We start from the raw sequence: 24,071 nt of genomic DNA, 5'->3' as shown, positions 1-24,071 counted from the left end.
TCCATGTGTACAGGATCAAAGACTGACAGATTTCCTATCATCTTTAACTTCAATCCTCAGTAGTAATATATTAGAATAATTGCAGATTATTTTTCTTGTATTAATTTCTATCACTATTTAACAGTTACAGTATCATTTTTGTGATGCCTTGATATTTATATAATATTGAATGGCTTTGCGTGTGATACAAGAATATTTTTCTATCGAGTGCAATATATTCTTGTATCACACGAAAATAAGGCATTCAATATTATTATTATTATTTATATCAGGCTTTTGCTATGCGGTAAAATGAAAATTTAAGCTTACCTAGCCACCGGGCCTAACCAATGTGTATTGTAATGTAAGCTTACCTGACTGTATTTTCGTGCTGTTGTATCATGACGCGTGTTGGTGCTGTCATCATGGTAACGCGCGACGCGTACAATATTTAAAAAATATTGTATTGCATCCGGTATTTTGCAAATATTGTACAATATACAGTTTTATTGTATTGCTCAAAAGCCTGATATAAATAATAATATAACATACCGTATTCATTCCAATAAGCGCCCATGCCCCAATAAGCGCCCACCCAGGGTATTTTCAATTTGCTAAAGGGTATCATCAATGTTGAAGTGAAGGATAGACGTCAATACACATACAGTGAAATAGCTGGAGGACTAGAAGTCCTGTGTAAACTTCCAATACATTTTCTACGTATCAGAAAAGCTGCTAGAACGTCTCAGGACCCATTTATAACATACATAAATTTGTCTCTAATAAACGCCCCTAACAAAAAAATTAGGTAAACCAGGTAAAAAATAAGCGCCCACCCAAAATGACATTGGTAAGCACCCTGGGCGCTTATTAGAATGAATACGGTACTTTGTTTCATATATTATTATTCAGTTTCAGTATAATATTTTCTGAGAATTTTCACATGCCTTCAACATTCTCATGTTACAAATACAATGTATAGTTATTTTTCATGGTTTTGTTTCTCTTGTACTCTTGTTTCCTGATGCAGGTCAAGTGACCAAATGCTAAAACTCTATAAGGGAAATATTTGCAGGAGTTTAATTTCACACTTACAGTTAAACAGGCAACCCTGCATTAAAAACCCAGAGTTTTTTGGAACTAGAGATAGATGCCGTTGGTGGCGTCTGGCCAGATGAAGGGGGCTATACCCGGTTAGAACCGGCTAGACCCGTGACGTCGCGCAGACGTCATGGGTCTAGTAGAGCTGTTGATTAAATGCACTTTTTTGGCCCAGATCTATGCTGTTTCGTATATTTATCAGCGTTTCCAACCCTTTTGAAACAATCCTAAGGCATTCCATGCGCTACAATGTCAAAATTGTGGCTACATCATAGATATCTGGGCTATCTCAGAGCATTACCTGGTCTTCGCATATGAAAGAAATTAAGGTGTTCCATGAAAGCTATCGTCATGTGCTGCCACCTAGCGGTGGTTCCGGTAACGATGCATCCAGTGAAAATATTTTTAATTCTGTTCAATATGTAGCTCTTTCAACTGCAAAAATTGACCCACAAAAATGTTCAGAACAGTAAAAATCACTAATTACCCCCCCAAAAAAAACAGAACCCAACCATTTATACATAAAGGGGTAAGGGGCTGTGCACTAATTATGTGTACCTCCGGGGGGTGAATTCTCAAAATGGTCTAAATTTAAAACCTTAAATTGTCTTATCATATAATGCGAGCATAGCGAGCATAAAATTTTGCATATTGAACGTGTTCCCAATGCTTTCCTATACCTTTGTAGGGTGTAATAGAAACAGTGCCCAAAATACCTGTGCCAAAAATTGCTTGCCCCCCCCCCTTTCGTCCTGCCAAAAATTGCTTGACCCCACTTTCTTCCTGCCAAAAAATGCTTGCCGCTCCCTTTAGGCCTGCCAAAAAATCTTTGCTCCCCCTATAATTCACCACCCTGGGGTACACATAATTATTGCACCACCCCTACATATACACACTTTGTGACTTTCAATCTTTGTGACCTGCCAAAAATTGCTTTCTCTGGGCCCCCCTTTTGAAATCTTTTCCCCTATAATTCACCACCCTGGGGTACACATAATTATTGCACCACCCCTAAGTATACAGACTTTGTGTCTTTCAATCTTTGTGACTCATATTTTGGTCTTACCTCCAGTTTTGCTTCTGGAAACGGTGGATTGTCAAAATTTCGCAGCAGCTCTACAACGGCTGAAATAAAAAGTATATAAAACTTGATTAGTTTAGCAGTTGAGACACATGAGAACAAAAAGGGTTATATGGCTCATTCTACAAAATCCGGTGCCAATCCACTATAAAAATTGAAAAAAATAAAGTTGTTCAAAAAGACCTGCTTTTTGTGCTTTTTAAGAGTAAATGTATCACTACTTTCAGATGTAAAAAATTGCCAACACCACTTGCATATTTTTCTTTCAGGAAGTCATGATGTTTTTAACACTAAAACTCAATGTAATGTGAGCTACGTTACCGACTACAAAATGGGCTGGTTTTACTCAATCCAAGGTCATAAAAAGCAAACTAAAGATCACTTGAGTGAAATGTAAAACAGATTTCACCATTTCATAGAAGTTGTGAAGATGTGTAAATGAGTTTGTAACGTAGCTCACAGTAACGTAGTTCACTGGTTTTTAATGTTTTTAATTTGATTTGCGAACGTTAGAACGTTATGTAGGTTAATTCTAATAAATGGGGTTCGACCACTGGTAGCTTTCACATATTATTAGGAAGTACATGTAATACAAGTGCATACTATAGAATCCTGGTAACGTAGCTCACCAATCTTAACATGGTCGGTCGAAATTTCAATGTTTACAACATTTCTATGCCAAAATTGCTACAGCATCACGATTTTTACTGTGATTTTTAAAAACCTATGAGTGTTTCCTTTCAAAAACCGCAAATTACATTGATACCTGTTTTACTTCTTTCCAATAACGTGTGTTAAAAAGGGATAATGTAGCTCACAGCGTTTTGGTGGAAAGTGCAATTTATTTTAGAATTACACAAAGATGTTTTAATCACTAAAAAATTATGTTGATAAACAATATGATGGTGCGTTATCTAATTAAAAACAACAAATATGTAAAAGAAATCGCATTTATTCAAAGAAAATATTCAGGGTTAGATGTGACACTTGAGCAGTGGAAACGCATTTTTAGCGATTTTGAGCCTTTGCAAGGGGGGTTAATCAGACTGAAGAAAGCATTTAAAGTATGGAAAACTATATATGTCCGTGTAGATCTCGTTGAGTTCCACCAGAAAAACAACATATTTGATGCCCTAAATGCTCGACAAAGTATTTGTTGACCAAAGAATGGAAAAAAGGCTATTGGCACCGGATTTTGTAGAATGAGCGATATTTGACTGTGCACAAGTGTACAACTGATATGAAGTGCAGCAAATAGGTTCATTTGGTTTCAAATCCCACTATATCCATCAAGTCACGCTGTGCACCGCTTTTTAGGATCTTTTTCCAGGCCCCCGTGCTGCTGCAACCCCCTCCAAATTTACAAAAGTACCAAAAAATCCCAATTTGCAAGCGTATCAGGCAAAAAAAGTAGGGTTTTTTTTATCCATTTTTGGTCAAAAAAGGTTGGAAATTTGGCAAGAAGGTTCACTTTTCACAACCCCCCCTCTGGAAAAAAAGGTCCACTTTTTCAAAATATGCACCACCCAAAAAATCTTGCCTATGGGGCTGTCCTTCTCCATATACAATTAGATACACATGCTCATGGAAGGAAATTAAAATGCTATTCTTTTTTGCAAAATCACAAATTCTTGGGGATTTAAAAACTACAACTATTTGCATGAAAAACCAGCATTTTTGTAATTTACCCCAGCCCCTTAAAAACAAAACACAAACCATGCATGCATCTATGCAGAATCTTGAAACCAACATGTGTGTGCCAGCACTGGAAGTAAAAGTTTGCAGTTTGAAGCTGCACCCTGATATTTGCTAGGTGTTGCCACGACTGCATTTGGTCAAGAGTACTTTAGTCTAGCAAGTTGAGAGTACTGCAAATTTTGGATTTCACAGTGACAGATTTGAATCAAGTGCGCTAACCTATAATCGCCAAAACGTATACACATGTGTAGAAGGACGACTTGTCTGCAATGCAACCGCGTAAACAAACCAACTTGAATCAGCTACTGCGAAATCAAACATGGTGCAGGTATGAGCTTGCATTTTCCTAAAAAAAACCTGAAAATTCACATGAAATTGGGCAAAAAGCACCAAAAACAGGCTGGAAGTAAATAAGTTGCAGAAAATTTGACTGAAAAGAAGAACTGAATTCAGTTTTAAAACTGAAAATTCTCATGCCTGAATGGTGTTACTCCAAACTTGAGACAAGACAGACTCCCGGGACAGACTATTATAAACATGTCATATACATGTACATACCAGATAGTTCTCCATTGGGTAGAATAACAGGCAGACACATGGCTGACTTAGATGTACTGCTTTCCATACCAATACCATGTGGAAACCGTTCATCCTGTCAAACAATAGCACACAAAATAATATGACTTGGCATAAAGGCTAAGAATTACAAATTTCCCCCAAATTTTGGGGAAATTTCTAAAATTGGGCTATTTTCCAAATAAAATTGAGAAAATGTTAAAAAAAGGATCCATCCATATACCAAAATTGGCCTAGAAAAAGAGATCATTGATAAACCAAAAGGCTGAAAATGCTACCCATGTTTTTGGCACATCCCTGTATGGCCATTTGTATTGAGTATCCCCCAGGTGGATTTACCATGGGTTACAAAGGGGCCAACTATTTTGGGTATATAATCTTCCTGTAAGTTTCGTTGATGTGGTTCCCAATGATACCATATCACTTATGATGTATGTGTCAGGCAATTTCCTGTGATTCAGTTTCTAATATGATACTCAGGTCTTGATCAATTTAACTTGCATTTTACCTAAAGCCCCTCACATCCCTGATTTTAATCATAGTAAGTGCTTTACTTACAAACTGTGGGATAACTTTTACGACTGGAATTCATAGGAACAAGTTTCTTAGTGGGTTCGCCCTCGGATCAAGATTAAGGGTCAAGCTTTCATCAGCAGTAGCTCTTGACTTCTTCAGGACAAAGTACTAACTAACTACTTACTAATTGCTTTACTTACCCCTAGGATGTCTTCAGTGATCAATGGTTGTCTAGTTTCTGTACCCAAGAATGAGACAAATAGGCCACCCCTTGCCTACTGGTGGCTCTGAAAAGAGCCGTTCACTTAAGACTGTCTCTTGTTAACAAAGGAAACATACTAATAGCTTTACTTACCCCTACTATATCTTCAGTGATCAATGGTTGTCTAGTTTTTGTACCCAAGAATGAGACATGTAGGCCGCCCCTTGCCTACTGATGGCTCTGAAAAGAGCCGTTCATTAGGTTGGTCTGAACCCTGGAATTATGGAAACTTTGGGCCTCATAACTTCTAAATTGTTGGTCTAAAGTATATAAAAGTATACATATTTAGAATGGCAAAGACTTGATAAGTTCATCTGAGAGGTCAAATTTGGGCCAAAATGGCACTTTTATTTAAAATCCCCAAAATAATGGTTTTGGCCCACTTCTTTTTTGTGCACGTAACAAAAAATTCTTGAGCCAAAATTTTTTGAAACTAATTTTTAAAAACTAGATCAAAATATCTGGGACCCGTTTTTTTTTTTTTTTTAATTTCGACTAACTTTGAGAAATTTGCGCCCAAAAATGGTCAAAAAATGCTGATTTTTCAAAAAAGTCATAAAAAGCCCGATTTTGGCACAAATTTCAAATATTTTTCAAAAAAATTAAAAAACGGGTCCTAGATATTTTGATCTAGTTTTTAAAAATTAGTTTCAAAAAACTTTTGGCTCAAGAATTTTTTTGTTACGGTAGCACAAAAAAGTGGGCCAAAACCGTTATTTTTGGGATTTTGGGCCAAAAGTGCCATTTTGGCCCAAATTTGACCTCACAGATGAACTTATCAAGTCTTTGCCATTCTAAATATGTATACTTTTATATGCTTTAGAGCAACAATTTAGAAGTTATGAGGCCCGAAAGTTTTCATAATTCCAGGGTTCAGACCAACCTTAAGACTGCCCCTTTAATTGTCAACAGAGAAAACTTTCTAATGGCTTTACTTACCCAAAGTATGTCTTCAGTGATTGATGGTTGTCTAGTTTCTGTACCCAAGAATGAGACATGTAGGCGCCCCTTGCCTACTGATGGCTCTGAAAAGAGCCGTTCACTTAAGACTGCCCTTGTCAACAGAGGAAACTTACTAATTGCTTGACTTACCCCTAGGATATCTTCAGTGATCAATGGTTGTCTAGTCTCTGCCACATATGCTGATAGTGTGGTGCCGCAACCTACTGGTCCTACCAAGATGTCTTGAATACTGAACAAAAGAAGAAGGAAAAAAGCATTGTGAGATTCATCAAAGTAAAGGTCCGTTCATACTACCACCGCATTTGCGATGCGTTGCTTTGCGATGCCGATATATCGATTACTTTTTGCCGCAACTCACCGTAACTCGTCGCATTTCCAAGTTAAAATGTATTATCGATATCGCAATGCAGTAGTTTGCAGTACCATGCAGTGCGGCAACGCACCGCATCGCAAAGCAACGCATCGCAAATGCGGTGGTAGTATGAACGGACCTTAACACTGTCATGGATCAATACACTGAGGAGAAAAATTGGAGGCACCCCCCCCCCACACACAAAAAAACAACTTGGGCTTTATTTCCCTGATCCCCTCCCCCCACTGTCTGAACAAATATGACTGCACACCACACACTATTTTGCTTCCTCCCCAAATTTTTTGACCCCCCAAATAAATTCCTGTGCTGCAAGTGTATCCAACTGAAGCACAAAATGCTTTTACTCAAATGAAGCCTATGTCTTAAAAAAGTAAGAAACTTTTAGTTCCAAAGTCATTTGTAAACTTTTGCAGATCATGCCTTTTTAAAAGACATTTCTTGTTAGGCCTTATCTATAGACCACATGACATCACATTGTTTATCAACAAAGGCGAGGGACTGGTTTATCGATATGCTTGAATGAACAGCTACACTATTCAATGGCTTTCTTGATCTATATGAAATGTGGTGGGCGATTTAAAATGCATGTGCCCTGAGCAAACAACAATGCGTACGCACACTGCAAGGCAAAGAACAATAGTAATTGCCATAATTTGCGCGCATACTGCCAGGCAATGACGTCACATGTCAAGTGGTTTATTCCTTGTGCTGCTTTGAGTGTCTCAGTATGTGAGAGAACAATGGGCTATTCCATTTAAAATCCACACTACCACTGTGGAAGATTTAAGAAATATCTTCCACAGGGAGAGTATGGATTTCAAATGGAATGAACACATTATTAGCAGCTCCATTTGAAACTCACCCTCCTCCCTCTGCGGAAGATTCAGTTGAATCTTTCTCAAAGGGTGTATGAAATTCAAACAGAGCTGCCTTGTGTGTTCATTCCATATTCATACTCCCTGTGTGGAAGATATTTCCTAAATCTGGGTAGTGTGGATTTTAAATGGAATACCGCCCGTCCACCCGTAGAACAGGTGGGTTTTTTTCGTCACTTTAACAATTAATTAATTCACAGAATTAGAATAAGCTTACCTTCCCTGGTACTCCCTACACAAATGTAAATCCTAAAAAATATTGGAAGAAAGAGGGAAAATATGTCAAAATGAATTCATGGGCAATGCCTACTAAGGTTTGTTCCAAGTTGGGGAGTCCAGTAACAAGTAAGGTTTTTTTTCTACGGTCCAGTGAATTCAGTCCAGGTACATCCAATATTTCAGTGCTTGGCCAATTTCTCTCTTTTTTTATGGTAGAATTGCATGGTTAACACTTAAAATTAGTGAAAATATTTCATTTTGTGTATTAGAATGGAAAATTTGAAAGTTCCCAGCATTTCAAGTTATTTTGACTGAGTTTGAGTCAGGGTGGGGGGAGGGATATGCATTTTGCATTGGATTCAAAAATCTTTACAAACTTGGGACATATACCTTAGTTATAAATCATCAAATAAAAGACAATGCGTGACCAGAAATTTTCAAAATATACCATAAACAGGATGTGCCTTTTTGAGCAAAATACACCCATAAACAGGAATTTAATGTGGTTTCACAACCAATTTTACCCCCTAAACAGGATTGTGCCTGAAAGATACCCCAGGTACCACCCTTACAGATTTTTGATAAGTAAGCCCACATATTTTTGTTTATAATTTTCTAATATTTATGTTTGGGTGATGTTCCTGATGCAAAACATGACAGGGAAACACACTTTGTGCAATAGTGAGATCTATAAAATATCCCCTAAACGCACAAACTAGAAGTTTTAAAATAACCCTTTATCCTGTAAACAGGCGTTTTTGACCCTTTAAACGGGATTCGCACGGTTCACATTCATTCTCAGAAAAGGACCCTTAATTCATGTTTTTCTGGTCATGCATGTGTACACTGTGAAACTTGAGTGCCCCCCCCCCCCTCCCGACACTGCAGTAGGCCTACAGTTTAACTTTGACACCACACATCAGGCTAGTCCAACACAAAGTACATCACATCCAACACCAAATGTGCTATTCCAGTTGAAATCCATAAACCCACTATGGAAGACATGACCTAATAATCTTCTATACAGGGAGTGTGAATTTCAAATGGGGTTACCTGAATGGGTGATTCCATTTGGAATCTATGCACCCTCTGTGTAAGAGATTAAGGTCCAGGGGGTATGGATTTCAACTTTTAATTTTGCATACTTTTGCCTTGGAACCTCGTCAAAATCTAGCAACCATTTAATTTGCGTAATTGATTAGCATTTAGCATTTATGCAAATTAGCTCATTATTCATGCAAATGAGAGGGCAGCTAGATTATATAATACATTAGAACATATTAATCTGAAAATTTACTTTTCCCCATTCTCCCCCAAAAAATCCTGGTGCCTTCACTGTCAGCTGATCGTTTTCATTTGTTTATAATGAAAAAAGAATGGTTCTAGAATAATCCTTATTTCCAATAAACAGGTCTGTTGCGCAAAGAGTGAGCAGTTTCAGAAAAGATTCAAACCATTTTCTGGAGTACTTGTGCACAGTGTATTTCAAAAAAATTTCATGACACAAATTTGTTTTGATCTTACTTACATTTCCATGAGCTCCTATGGTGTACAAATTGACTTCATCAGCCTCTACAGCTGTATAAAATAAAAGAGATTAAAACTGCAAATTTACAATTAAAAATTCGGACTGAGAAAGCTTAAAAAAATGTGGAGGTCCCTGCCTGCCGTTACAATAGAGACCGTCAGCCATTTCCACGGGATCCGCCATCTTGTGGGTACTGGCGTTCTGCATGTCATGCGTTAGACACCCGGGGGGGGGGCACTCACATGTTAAGGTGGTACGGGTATGTGCGGCGGTCAAGGGTCCCTTTTTCAGGCTCTCCGGCAGTTCCTTAAGCCCCACATTTGGATCTGCTCCAGTTCTTTGAGCCTCAAACTCTGACAATTGTAGCTCTTTAAGCTCAAATTTGGAAAAAATTTAGAAATTTTTAGCTCAACAGCCTATAATTTGGCCCTAATTTCAGTTCTTCAAGCCCCTATTTTGCCCGAAAATCAGTTCTTAGTTCCCGAAGTTCGGCGCTCCGCGCCGCACACCCCTACCAAAATTTAAGTTGAGTGCCCCCCCGGGGTTAGACATTATGCCCCCGATTACGCGGAAGTCACAGCACATGACGCACCTCTACAGTCAAGCGTCAATGCGATGATCTTAGCAACAAGGCACTCCGTAACCACAAGATGGCGGCGTTGACGTCACAATGACTACCTCTATACTCATAATATAGACTTACAAGCACAAGTAATAAATGGAAAACTTTGTGGTTCAGAACAAAACATCGAATCATTGCCTACCTTTTGAGATGGTGTTAGCAAGCTTATACAGTACTTCAGGTACCCGGTGCGACTCCTCCATACAGTCAACCATCTTACACAGCTGCTGCTCTGGACTGTTAGCCATTACAAACATCTACAGCAAGAGAAAGATAAATCATTCAAACAGAGAAGGGTTTGGATTAAAATCAGGCTCACTTGCTAGGGGTCCAGGCAGTGGCGACACCAAGAATTTTGATTGGGGGCATGGGTAGGGCAAAGTGAATTTCAGGGGGGGGGGGATCAATAAAATTGATGCAAAGAGTGGATATTTTTTGTAATTTTAGGTTTTTACTGGGGGGCAACAGGGGGAAAGAGTTCTGACAGGGGGCATTTTTCCCCATGCCCCCCGGCACTGTCACTGAGTCCTGGATGATCATGCATCATCCACAATCTACCAAAAGGTATCTCACTTTTGTGCACTTTAAAGATATAAATGAACCCAAAATGGTTTAAATTATTAATTTCTATGAAAAATTCATGGTCAAATCTTTTGTGCAAAAATATTGCTTGAACAAGACAAGATCCAAAAGTTAACTTTTGAGGGAGTTTTTCCATTTGTGCAAACTTACTTGTTGGAACTGACTGGAACTGGATGATCTGCTGGAAACTCGCCCTGAAATAATGAGGAAAATGGAAGAAAACAATGATGGCAACAACAAAGAACAAACTCAAAGTTATATCACTAACAATGATTGAGCAAATGCTACCAGTGATCCAGGGGGGGCATTAAACTTAAATTTTAGTGGGGTGAGCGGCACAGACATACCATGGAAATATGGCATGTTGCCTATGGGGATTGACGCTAAGTCAGGTACCGTGTGAGCAAACTCAAAAATAGCGCCAAATAAGCGCAAGCGTACACTAAAAGAAACTTTGCACGCAAAGATGAGCGATGTTGCCAGGTCTGAGCAGCTGTACCGGCGTCAGCTGAATTCGAGTACGCTTAGTGGGCACAGGCATGGAAAATTCCAATCTGTTTATTTATTATGGGCACAGAGCACCAAACTGAATTGAGAACTTAATTTCGCACAAAATGAGGGCCTGTGAGTTGATATTTTTTGGGTCTAGTGAACCAAAATTGGGTCAAATTATAGGCTGAATCTGTGGAGCAAACATGTTATCTCCCACCCCAGGCCAGGGATTTAGCAGTGTCTGCAATTTGTGTTGCTCCCAAGTTGACTTGACTTGTGTTATTACTGACACCTAGGAAGCTCTAGGCATTGCCCCCACCCCGGCCCGGGAGTACTCAGTACAAATGACCATACAGGGACGTGCCGCAAATATGGGTAGCATTTTCAGCCTTTTGGTATATCAATGACCCCTTTTTCAAAGATTATTTTGGTTTCTTTATGAATGGGTCCATTTGTAAAAACTAATACAATTTGGGTTAAATTCGGCCGAAAATTTTGACTTTTGGTATATCAATGGGTCCAAATTTCTTGAAAAATTGGTATATTTATGGGTCCACTTTCAAATTCTCAGCGGCACGTCCCTACGTGGATATTACAGTATAACAAAAAATAGCTTCATACATACCATCATTGTAGTAAGGTGGTGCTGTGTCTGGTCTGGAATCTGTGAAAGTAAAACATGAAGTACAACAAGTCAGGCATGACTTCTTGTGGCTCAACTTTCATATTATACATCAACAAGTCCACTGCTGCAATGTATTTACTGATACCAAAGATGTATCAACCCCGGTGTCGTCACTTAACATTGACTATATGTACGCATGATCGTTCCCAATTTCGCGAAAAAAGGGGTTATTTTTAAACTATGTTCGCGAACATTTTATGTTCGCGATGTTTAAAAAATAGGGTTGTTTTTGACGATGATGTACTCAAAATGAAAAAATAGGGTATATTTTTGTGAATCATGATAATGTTGAAATCCCAAGAAATCTTACCATTTCTCGCTCAATTTATTCCCGGATTTCACTTTTGTGAAACTTTTTTGCCTTCCTAATATCCCGGCCTAAATATTCAGCAACACGCTCGACTGTTTCATGGTTTGTTTAAAGGAATTCTGAACCTTCTGAAGTTGTGTCAGCAGGGCGAAAACCGCAAATCACTAACTAGTATTTGGTGACCGGCAAGCTAGAGGTTTTTCTTGAAAATATCTAAAGATGGGGCTGATATATAGTGGTTTGAGTGAGGGAATTAAGTGGCAAATGCCAGAGTTAAGTAATTTTGTCAGTCAGTTTATGTATTGGTCACATTCAAGCTTTATTTTGCAACAAAAAAAAACACAGGAGGAACGATTACATTGTTGATAACTGTATCATAAAAAACACATGATGCATCCTATTGGATGTATTTGTATATATTTTTCTGTTATTTTCCTCATTTATGTATTAAAAGGACAACGTTAACAGAGTTCTCCTCAGAAAAGACAATGAATCAGAACAAGTGTTTTTGTGTGTGTTCTTGAAATGTTAAAAAAGGGGTACTTTTGTAAAAGTGTACTTGAAATGCAAAAAATAGGGGTATTTTTTAAGGCTAATTTGTACCTGTTTTCGTGTAAAATAGGGGTAAAAAATGACGAAAATGTTCTTGAAACGCGCAAAATAGGGGGGTATTTTTGACTTGGGGAACGATCATGCGTTAGGCCTTTGAATGTTAAGTGACAACACCGGGGTATCAACCAGGGGGGTGGTGGTTACCCCACCTGGCTCAAAATACCAGGACAAAATTGACTGAATGTTGTGACGTGCATCTTCCTTTGGCTTAGGATTAGGCTACATTTGTCTTCATTTTATCCCTTTGTAGCATTAGAATTACACATTTTTGTCTTAAGGATATTTTTTTCCCTATCTTGATTTTTTTCCGCGATGCTGTGAATTTTTTTTTAGGAACGGTGGAACCAGGATACTGTGGATTTTGTTGCCCTGCCCTTGATTTTGACTGTTCGAAGCTCCAAAAGACCCCCCCCCCCCCGCCCCAATTTTACTTGTTCAGAGCTCCAAAAGACCTCCTTTAAGGTTATACACAATTTTGCCATTTTCAGAAGCAAAATGGGATGCACGTAGCCCCCTTTAAACTTATCTATTTCTGGAAATAAATATCGGAGAGAAAACATAAACTACGTCTAAAAGCTGAAAGTGTAAGGGTCATTATTATGCTTGAATTTTCCACTTGGCTCAAAATGAAATGTACTTTTCAAACATTTCAAATTTTTTCAATATCCGAGCATCAAGATTTTTGGGAACACGGCCATAATTTCTCATTGGAAGTGGCGATTTTGTTGGGAACTTCGACGCACATTACAAACAAGTCAATAAAAGAATGTGCATATTCATTCTTGATATTGGTTGTCTCGATTTTTTATGTAAGCTTAAAATGTTGGCCGAATTTGAAGTAAAATGGCCTCCACTTGTATGTCGTTTTGTAACCAGTAATAACAATTCCGTGCAAGATTTCATAGACAAAATTCTGACCTACATTATTTCTATAAACCCTCTTCTGCATGCAGGTGCTATTTAAATTTTCATTTCGATAGCAGAAAATTGAGATATTTGCTATTTTTCCGACTCGCTGCTGCCAAATTGTCTAGTTTCGCGATAAAAAGATACAGCGAAATCAATTTTTTTTCGAACCATTTCACCTCGTTTCGGCTTGTGCTTTGAAGTACAAACTTCAAAATTGATATAGTGATTCTATATTTCAAGCTGCGTCATACTGTGTTTTTCTTACCTCTGATTGTCGCTGCTCAAGGCCAAAATTCGAAATTTTTGGACAGAAGTGACACTCTCATTTCTTTTTAAAACACATGTTTACGTACGACATTGTTACGACGGGCTGTATTTGCCAAGTGGTGTTGCCGAGGGCAAGTGGTGTTGCCGAGTTTGGATTTTAAAATATTTAGGTATTTTCTAGCTTAAAATCCAGCGCCAATGCTGCGCTTGCAACAGGTAGATATTTAGAAATCCATTTAAGGTATGGGTATGGGTTTTGGGATCCCAAAAAATTGGCATATGCCTATATATAGGCTATATGCAAAGGGGATGGGGCATTTTGGCAGGCCAAGGGGAGGGGCCACAAAATTTGGCAGTCCAGGGGGTGCGGACAAGCGATTTTCGGCTGGCCGAGACGGGAGGCAAGCGATTTTTAGCGAGTCGCTTGGAAATTTTGGCTTATAATTAGTAGGCTAATACCGGTACTGATTGCACAGCCTTTCGAGAAAGCAATTTTTTGGCAAGCCGGGGCCGGGGAGGGAATAAAATTAAATTTTGGCAGGTCGAAAGGAAGAATGACTTTACCTAGCACACATTAAAGGGGCATTTCGTGATCCACAGCCTCATACAACCCCATAGGCCTACGTCCTTTCTCACAAGTTAAGATTTTTATACCAGTCATCCCGCTCTGGCCACATGTTTAGGCATTTTCACGCAGATCAATTCATTAAGCAATGGAAAATATTGCCAAATTTGAATTTCGTTTTAAAAGCCTACTCCCCATTAAAAAAACCCACTAATTTTGGGGGATTAAAAAAGTTCTGTAAAATGAAACAAAAGGCTGCCTCAATCCTAATTATTCATTTAATAGGCCAGGCCTTCATTTCTGAAAATAGCGGGAGCTCAGTTAGTCACTCTCCTATGTGCAGGCCTACTGAGGAGCTTGACAAGGAGCTCAATTATATAATATCAATATTAAACCATAGGATTTTCAAGAAGTGAGCAGCTCAATAAATGCCATTAGTAAAATTATTGGGCCTACGATTTTTATATTTTATTTGACTGTGATCCGTTTTTCTATAGGCTATATACATGCCTACACTGTATATAGGCCTACCTTTAAAATGTCTAAAATTGGCGGAATTGAACAAGCTCTAAATTTCTCATACGTCCAGCATAACCAAGGGCAACGGGGGGGCGCGCCCCTAGCTATGGCCATACCCGTAGTGGCGGAACCAGAATTTTTTTCTTGTCATGTGGCCCAGGGGGGAGTGACTTTGAGGCGGGGGCACTTATTGCACTTGAAATTGCCGCAAAAAGTGGAAAATTACATAATTGTGGGGATTTTGCCTAAAAACTGGATGAGAAAGAAAAAATATTGGAAATACTGCCCCCCCTAGCGGCGCCACTGCATATCCATCCATGATGCTAGAATGACGGAAGTTCTGGCGCTGAAATTCAATTTCAATATCACGAGTTTTTATCAGGGATTTTACCAAGGGAAGGCGATAGTGTAGGATTTTGCTGATATACCAGGCAACACGAGAAAGGTGTGGCTAAATAAGGGAGTGTTCATTATAAATATTTTCCATTATCATACTTTTGACGCCGAGAGCATAATTATTTGAAGCGTACATCGTGTCAGTCACATGGTCACATTATTTTCTGTTGAAAGAGAAACGCACATGTCTCTTAACTCGGAGATTAGCTACTGCGGGCTGCGTGCTGGTCTGTTGTTGTCGAGTGGAAATGGGAAATTTATGAATGAACTTCCGCAACTTTGCAACATCATCACGCAGCGGCGTAGCTGGGATTTTTTCCAGGAGGAGCAAGACTGTAGGCCCTATGGGGCGGGGCCCAAATCCACCAAATTTCCCACTGGGGGAGGGGGCCCAAATAGACAATTTTTGCCAGGCTTATCATAATCGTATATGGTAGGCCTATTGAGCTGTATTGCATATCGTTTGGATTCCCCATCTCTCTGCCCCTCCTCTCACCCTCTCCTTTCTTTTTTTCCTCTTTCCCCCCCCTTTCCCTCTTTTTTCCTTGCACTAGGGGCGGGGGGGCCCAAATAGGCAATTTTGCAATTGCCCCCCCCACCAACAGCTACGCTCCTGTCATCACGGTAGACATACGCGGTAGGCCTACAAGCAGCAGGGGCGGATCCAGGAATTTTCAATAGAGGGGGCGCCCAGCCACCGCCGGCACCGCCGCCGCGTCGGCGCCCACACAAAGTCAGGCGCCACTCTGCAAAAATACACAGAGTCAGGCGCCGATCTGCACAAAATAGAGGGGGCGCGCGCCGCGTGCGCCCCCTCTAAATCCGCCACTGAGCAGGGCTGTCAACTCTCACGCATTGGCCGTGCACGGTCTCACGCATTGGGTCACGGTCTCACGCCAAGGTAGTATAATCTCACGCCTAGGTAATAAATCTCACGCAAAAAGCTGGAAAATGAGTAAAATCTCACGCATCGTCCTGAATAATTTGTTGCTCCTACCCCCCCCCCGCTTTTCACATTCCCGAGCGCCGTGGCTCAAATATTAATGGTTCAAAATGAACATTGAGTCAGCAAATCCCGGTACGCCTAGCTCTTTATACAGACAAATATAGTAGGCCTATCAAAATGTTGTATTTTTATATTTTCTGGTGGACTCGCGGAGAATATCATGTCATGTAGGTCCCGGCGCTGGGTTGGGGGGGGGGGGGTCTCAAGGCATTTTGGTAGGCCTACCCATGCTTAATTCCGGGAGGTTTTTTAGCAGGCCCGACCATTTTTTTAAATAAAAACCTCGGGCGGGTCTCTTCAAAACATTTGTACCGCGGGGATCAAAGTCATCCAAATTTGGCCTAATTTGACGCTTTTTTAAGGGCACTTTTGCCAAAATGCGCCCAAAAGTTGGTCTTCGCTGTAAACCCACCCATCATAGTCGTTGAAAAGGTAGACCCCAAAACTGTGGCACATCCACGAACCCGAGGGAGAGACCTCCGCGGGTAAAAACACACCTCTAGCGGGACCAGATTTATAATTTAAAATAGGCCTACATTTTGGAAGCCAGTCATCACGACAAAACGGGCCATGGCAGTGTTAATGGTATTAACACTTTGATTTTAGGCTTAAATAACGAGTGTAGGCCTATAAATTACACATTTGCACACACCCGGGGGAACCTTCTCAAGCTGGTTTGGGTAAGGATGTGAGGCTGTGACTCCGAAAAACTACGGTACGATTTTAAACCAAATTTGAAGAAAACAGACCCAAAATTGTATCAACTTTTGGACTGAAAGTTTTCGCAAATTTTTACTTTTTTCGAGAAAATTATTGAAAATACCCTTCTTGAACCTAATTTTCATGACACTGAGGTCAATAAAATCATGGCTAAAAATACAACAGAGTCTAAACTAAATGGCTGAAAATGCACCCCACCCCTGCCGCACATCCGCACGACACATTTCACCTTATAGATTTTGAAAATTGTCGCAATAAAATAGGCCCGAACTTATCCCAAATTATCCCCCGAAAAAATATTTTTTTGCAGGTGAGGTTGGAGTCTTATTATTTTTATTCTCAGAGAGGATATGGGTTGATATTTTTAGCAGGGTACAATTTGTCTTGTTTTTGACGTTGAAGTTCCAGATTCTTTTTTTATATGTTATTATTCATTTATTTATTTATACCCCGGGATTTATACCCTGTACGTGGGGAAAAGTACACACGGCAGCTACAGAGAAACCACGAAAAACTCCTGTGAAGTGCATGAAAATGCCCCGAAAATGTGCCAACCGAAACACCCGAACAGGAAGATAAAAAAAAAAAAAAAAAAAAAACCCAGGAAATTTCCCGAAATAAGTTCCAAATTCTTTGTCCCCCACTAAAATATATGAACACTCCCTTATGAAGTCTGCCCTCTTCCGGCTATTCTGGTAGTAGGCGTTGACAATTACCTTCATATTTTTGAAGCATGTTTGAACCCGATTTGTTCTCTATTCACATTTTTAACGTTGCAAGTAACATTTCAAGACCTCTATTTGTGACAGGTATTTATTACCTTGCTAGAGATGTGCCTAAAGTTGAAATTCAATATTTCGGATCGCAAAGATCGAGAGATATAAAGTTGTTGAATATCAGTTTAACACCATGGATCATATGGGCGTCTTATATGAACGATTACGATAACTAGGCAAAAATGGCTGGGATACAGGTTGTGTAAATACTACATGAATATTCATGAACTATACAGATTCCATTCTTCTCTAATAATAAAGATGTCAATCACTCTCCCAGACGACAGTTGCTTGGCGCTTGTAAACAAATCGAATAATAGTGCTTGATAACGCTAAAAAAATAGGCTAAAAACACATTTTCACACAATTTTTTCTGGATTTTTTTATTTCACATGATAAGTAGACATATTTTCTTACGTATAAGGTAATAATATATTTTTTCTGGAGGTAAAGCCCTTCAACACTTTGTTTAACCTTAAAACAAGTATGCCGTCAGCTCTCAAAGACCCATCACCTTAAAATTGCAGGGAGCATTATACCCACCAAAAATTTATGAATTCAACATCTTCGGTTAACCTGTCTGTTGACATCCGCAATTCATGTGAAAGCAAGCTTGACTCTTTTGCTCCAGTTTCCGAAGATGCTGTGCGGAAAGTTATCATGGATGACTGGAATACTGTATAGTGCCATTTGGGAACCCTACCAAGCCATTCACATGATCAACAACCTTGAAAAAAATTCAGAGAAGAGCTGCCAGGTTTGTAACCAATGACTACAGAAAGACCAGTAGCGTAGACATGCTCCTTGATCTGAAATGGGACACCCTTCAGAAATGCCGCACTATAGCCTGCAGGCTCACTACAGTTTACAAAGAAACTCACTCATTTACTCCATCCAACATTAGTCATCTTTCCTGCAAGCAAAACAACAGACCAGCAACCCATCAAAACCAACCTTTAAACTACAATATTATCCCGACCAACAAACACTGCTACCGCTATTCACTCTATCCTAGGACCATGCCAACCTGGAACGCCCTGCCGCCACACATTAAATCTGCCGCTGATTCAAAGGCATTCAAGTCGCTGCTTCAAAGTTCTATTTAATTTTGCAACTGCATGCATGAGGGACTGCATGTTTATAGCCCAGCGGCAGCGGTTGGTGCAGTACGGACAAGACAAGACAAGACAAGACAAGACAGGCATGCTTGACCCTATTCCAACTTCGCTTCTGAAGGACTGTATGTGCTATTACCTGTCATTACCAGCATTATAAACTGCTCCCTCTCTGCTGGCATTGTTCCATGTGCACTAAAATCAGCCGATTCTCAAGAAAAACAATGCCAATCCTGAAGACCTCAAGAACTATTGGCCCATCTCAAACTTTCCTTTCATATCTAAGATTCTTGAGCGGGTGGTATCCCAATTGCAGGAATATCTCAATAATAACAATCTTCACAACAACTTTCAGTCGGCATACAGACAAGAGACAACATCATTCCACAAAAACAGTCCTAGCCTAGTATGTGTGCAAAATGATCTCCTATGTGCGGTGGATGACAACAAGGTGGCTATTCTTATATTCTTGTACTTATCCGCTGCATTTGACACCATCACCATGTTGCTAACTCGGCTGAGAGAAAGGTATGGTGTCACTGAAGTTGCCCTTGAATGGTTCAGATCTTACCTTTCTGAGCACAACCAGTCATTCAATTGTCATTGGCAAGACTGTTTCAGAGAATCATCCGCTAAGCTACATTGTTCCGCAGGGATCTGTGGTTGGTCCAAATACAGTTTATTTTGTACTCTGGTCCAATTCAAGATATTTTGAATGCTCATGGAATTAGCGAATGGTGTATGCAGACAATACAAAAGTCCCGGGACAGAAGTGTACAGTATGTTTGATCCATCTGCAACACAAAGCCATTGCGTCAATAGAAGCCTGTTTCAGACATTCGGGCTTGGGCAACATCCAAAAATCCCAAGATAAACGACGTAAAGACAGAATAATTTGTACAGCATGTGACTCACGTTGAAATGTGTAAGCAGTATTCATTTAAAATGCGATTGAACCAATGCAGGAATTTCTATGTAAAGGAATTTCCTGACAGAGATTTCTACATTTTCGTTCAAAGGTGTAGCCTTTGGGGATCGCAATTTTAACTACAGAATCACTAAATAAATGTTTCCGAGTTGAGCTCCCCTAAAAAGTAGACCATTTCGGGGGCTGTGTGGCTGTGTTTGGTGTAGGCCTACATGTTACATTTTGAAAATCAAGTAAGAGGTGAGCATAACACAACAGCAAAATAAAAGAAATCTTGGCAAAAGTGTTTGGCCAATTATTACCATACACTACAGCCCATACTGCATGGGCTGTGAGGAACTGTAGCAGCCCTCGAATTAACCCACGGCACCCATGGCATTTTGCCATGGGTGCCCATCCCCACTGCCGTAATGCCCTCAAAATACATCCTTTACCCAAGACAGTCACTTGCTTTGCCCTCTAATGGCACTTGCTTTGCCCTCTTTGCCCACATTGTCAGTAGGCCCTATCGATGGCATACAATCCGATCTTATGCAACTCTCCTGCGGAGTTCCGCAGGGGAGCTTGCTTGGTCCCCTGCTATATTTATGTTATAGCAATGACATGGTTACATCCGTGAAAAACAAGTTGCTCCTGTATGCTGATGATAGCGTGATCATTTCTTCCAATAAGAACCCAGATGTGGTTGCACATGAACTAAGCATGGATTTGAGTTCCTGTAACAACTGACTTATTAACAATAAATTATCTTTACATGTTGGTAAAACCGAGCTCATTTTATTTGCTTCGCACAGGAAACTTAAAAAAGCTTCTGATTTCCACATCTCATACAATGGTCATACAATTAATCCTGTCCCATCCATAAAATACCTTGGTGTTACACTAGACCAATATCTATCTGGGGAAGTTATGGTTGATTCTCTTGTTAAGAAAGCTATTGGCAGGCTACATTTAGATTATTGTAGCACCTCCTGGTTTACTGGTTTATCAAAGGAAAGTCAACGTAAGCTTCAAATCTCTCAAAACAATATGGTTCGTTTTATTTTGAACTTATCCTCGAGAGATCATGTTGGTCAAATCAATTTGGACACTGTCAAACTGCTTGATACCCAAAACAGGGCTAGACAATTAAGGCTAAATCACATGTTTAATATTTTTCACTCACTGGCCCCATCTTATCTTGATCAATTCTTTACAAAAATATCTCATGTTCATAATTATATCACTAGGTCTAGTGCTTCAAATTTCCATGTCCCGAGAGTAGGATCTTACACCAAAAAGTCTTTTTTCTATCAATCCACACTTGATTGGAATAATTTACCATCCCAAATCAAAGCTATTATTGACAAAAATACTTTTAAATATGCCATAAAAAAACACCTTGCCAGAAGTACGTTAACCCAAGAGTCAGCTGCATTTGTGTAACCTGTTCCTTTCTGTCCTTTTGCTTGTTTTGTCCTCCGTCCCAGGCACTGTCTTGTCTTTATGTTGGACCCCATTGGAAATAAGTTTACACATTTGCAGCTAGACTTTATGGGTTATCCTGGCATTTCGGCTTTTAGGTGTCTTTGCTTGTATCCATGTATTTCATATGCTAAATTTGTGATAATTTGTGATTGATTATATTTATTGTTCTTGTCGATTTTGCCGAATAAATATGAATGAATGAAGTTGCCGTCGGTGCCCCAGCCCTAGTTCACCACGTAAACTTGTATGGCTCAAAATTCGGACCGCTCGCCATTAAGTTTACTGATTTCTATGTTTTGAAATTTGTTGACGTTTTAATGATCCCGATTTCCGGTCAATTATTTTAGCTGTGTCACATCACGTGCATGACGCTGGTGGGGACCAGCCAAACTTCAGAAGAAAAAAACTCGATCGCCGATAACGATGTGATATGGGACTTACATATTACACAGAGATATTTCTTGCCAAAATTTGACCATTTCTAGGCAAGTTGGCCCTACTTTGTCTGCGTTATGTGAAAAAGGACAGTCTAAAGTAAGTATACGTGCAACGCTTTTGATGTTTTGATGTTTTAGGACATTGTGAGGGATCAGAATAAAAAAAAATGATGGAGCCTATTCTTGACTGTGTAATATTCCTTCAACACGCTGCCGTACGGTAACAGTCTTATACGATGGACAGATAGTATCAGTTAGTGAATGAGGACATCGTATAAGTTCCTTGTACTACCCCAGCGCTGCGTCCCTGCCCCTTCATTATAAAATCATCTATCTATTTTTGTGTGTGTTTTCTTCACTTTTGAGAAATTGCCTTGGTGTCCTTCTCAAATTTTCAAGTTGCCATGGTGCCCTCTTGAAATATTAAACTGCTGTGCTGCCTTGCCTTTTCAGTGAAAATCCAAGGCAATTATCAACTTGCCCTAAAAAAGTTGCTGTGCCCCTTCAGATCCTTAGTGCGCATTCTCTTTGTTTGGGCTGACATCACAAAGGGGAAATAGCCTTGTCAAACCAGTGTGCGCATGTGAAGTTCCCCTTTCTCAAGCTGGTTGCTATGCATTGCACGCGCTTGTGCAAAGGGGACGAAGGGGACAATGTTCCCGGATGTCCGACCGAGTGAATCGCCACATGTATACAATATGTCCAATAATAGGACCGTTTACATTGAATACTCAGCAGGATCCATCTGATTGGACTTAAAGCCGACCTGGTATCAACAATACATGCAAACTGGTACCTATGTTGTTTTTCGCTTGACTCTAAAGTGTTTCGCAACTATGTTAAAACCTGATAACTTGTGATTTGTACTTGATTGTTTGAAAAGTAAAAATGTATACGTTTTTAGCGAGGGTGGTCTAAAAGTCTCACACCCTCTGCTTCTAGCACTTTCCTTGAAGGGGGAAGTTTGAAGTTTACTGCTGCACTCATTGATCATGTTCATGTATCCGACCATCATGACCATGTGTTGATTTTGAGGTCACGCCAGAACTGAAATGAAAGGCCTACACAGGTCAGGGATTTCGTGAAGTGTCCCCTGGGCCATGCCTGGCCTACATGGCCTAGTGTTGACAGCGTGAGAATCCCTCGACCAACTTCACCAAGTGTTCATGTCGGGGGTGTAGGTGTGTATTACAATACAACATAATTATAATAAACTCCTCAACGAAAGTTTGGAAAGTTTTTTCAAGCATCTGTATCTCCAATTATTTGTGACATATTCATATCGTGTTGCATATCACTGGATAGCTACAATACTCCCTTTACAATGACACCCCATTTGAAACAATAACATTTTTCACGGCTGAGTACATGCCTTGTGATTGTAGTGGGGTCTCAAAATGAATTTGCCAAATTGACCATTATTCTGTGCAGAAAGCTGCAATCCCATAACTTCACAATCTGGGACCTAATGCAATCCTCCAAGATGACACCGCTCGCCCCACATAGCCACGGTAGTCAACGACTACCTACAGAATATGGGAGTAGAGTCAAAATGGCCTGCCATCAGGCCAGACCGGGGCCAGACCTCAACCCGATTGAACACTTGTGGGACCAGCTTGATCGTGCTGTGCGCGTGCCAAAGAAGCCCATAGGCAACCACATTGAATGACCTGCATTTAATCCTTGTGGAAGAATGGAATGACAGTATGACAGTATCGTGTAACCAGGTCGGTGAGCAGCATGAGGAGAAGGTGCCTGACTATTGTGGCTGCCTGTGGTTTTTCCACCCGCTATTGAGGTTAGTGGCTAGCTTTGTTTGAGCACAGAATAATGGTCAATTTGACAAATTCATTTTGAAACCCCACTACATTCACAAGGCCTGTACTCAGCCGTGAAAAATGTTGTTGTTTCAAATGGGGTGTCATTGTAAAGGGGAGTATTGTAGCTATCCAGTGATATGCAACACGATATAAATATGTCACAAATAATTGGAGATACAGATGCTTGAAAAAACTTTCCAAACTTTCGTTGAGGAGTTTACATACGATACATGATGTACAACTTGTACCAGTAAAAGTGTAACTCAAGTAATAAGCTTACCATGCAGATCGCTGCCGCTTCGTTGACGCTCACGCTCGCCTCCTCTCTGGCTCTGTCTTCCGAATGTGAAATGCGAAGAATTGCCAGGCAAAGCGGGTAATCTACGCCCGGATACTTGTTTCCATGGGCAAGACATATTTTATAGCAAGCTAGATTTTTATTCTCTCACAAATTATATTCTCTGTACTCATGAACTGTGCTCCAGCAGCCGCATGGCTCTTCGCAAAAAAACAAAAACAAAATCCCGAACTTCGACCCCGCTGTTATGCGCATGCGCAAACATATTAGAAACGCGGATTCTGATTGGTCCAAAGTTTGGGCAACAGGTGCAAGAAGTTGGCGACAGGTGCATTCGTTTTTTGAAAGTTTGTGGAATTTTTTTGTCAAATTTA

At 40.0% G+C, this 24,071-nt stretch overlaps 1 protein-coding gene across 1 annotated transcript in view; it reads right to left on the bottom strand.

Moving 5' to 3' along the window:
- Window positions 1-23,815, bottom strand: part of LOC140140482 (cAMP and cAMP-inhibited cGMP 3',5'-cyclic phosphodiesterase 10A-like) — a 118,274-nt gene extending 94,459 nt beyond the window's left edge. Inside the window, 10 exon segments of the mRNA XM_072162241.1 lie at window positions 2,147-2,205; window positions 4,418-4,511; window positions 6,306-6,405; window positions 7,642-7,673; window positions 9,172-9,221; window positions 9,936-10,050; window positions 10,526-10,569; window positions 11,493-11,586; window positions 12,221-12,231; window positions 23,680-23,815. Coding sequence (XP_072018342.1) covers window positions 2,147-2,205; window positions 4,418-4,511; window positions 6,306-6,405; window positions 7,642-7,673; window positions 9,172-9,221; window positions 9,936-10,050; window positions 10,526-10,569; window positions 11,493-11,586; window positions 12,221-12,231; window positions 23,680-23,815 — 735 coding nt within the window.
- Between the last annotated feature and the right edge of the window lie 256 nt (window positions 23,816-24,071).

This window comes from Amphiura filiformis, chromosome 19, assembly GCF_039555335.1.
Source record: "Amphiura filiformis chromosome 19, Afil_fr2py, whole genome shotgun sequence".
In the NCBI taxonomy this organism is placed as follows: Eukaryota; Metazoa; Echinodermata; class Ophiuroidea; order Amphilepidida; family Amphiuridae; genus Amphiura; species Amphiura filiformis.
This window is presented reverse-complemented; position numbering and strand designations above follow the sequence as displayed.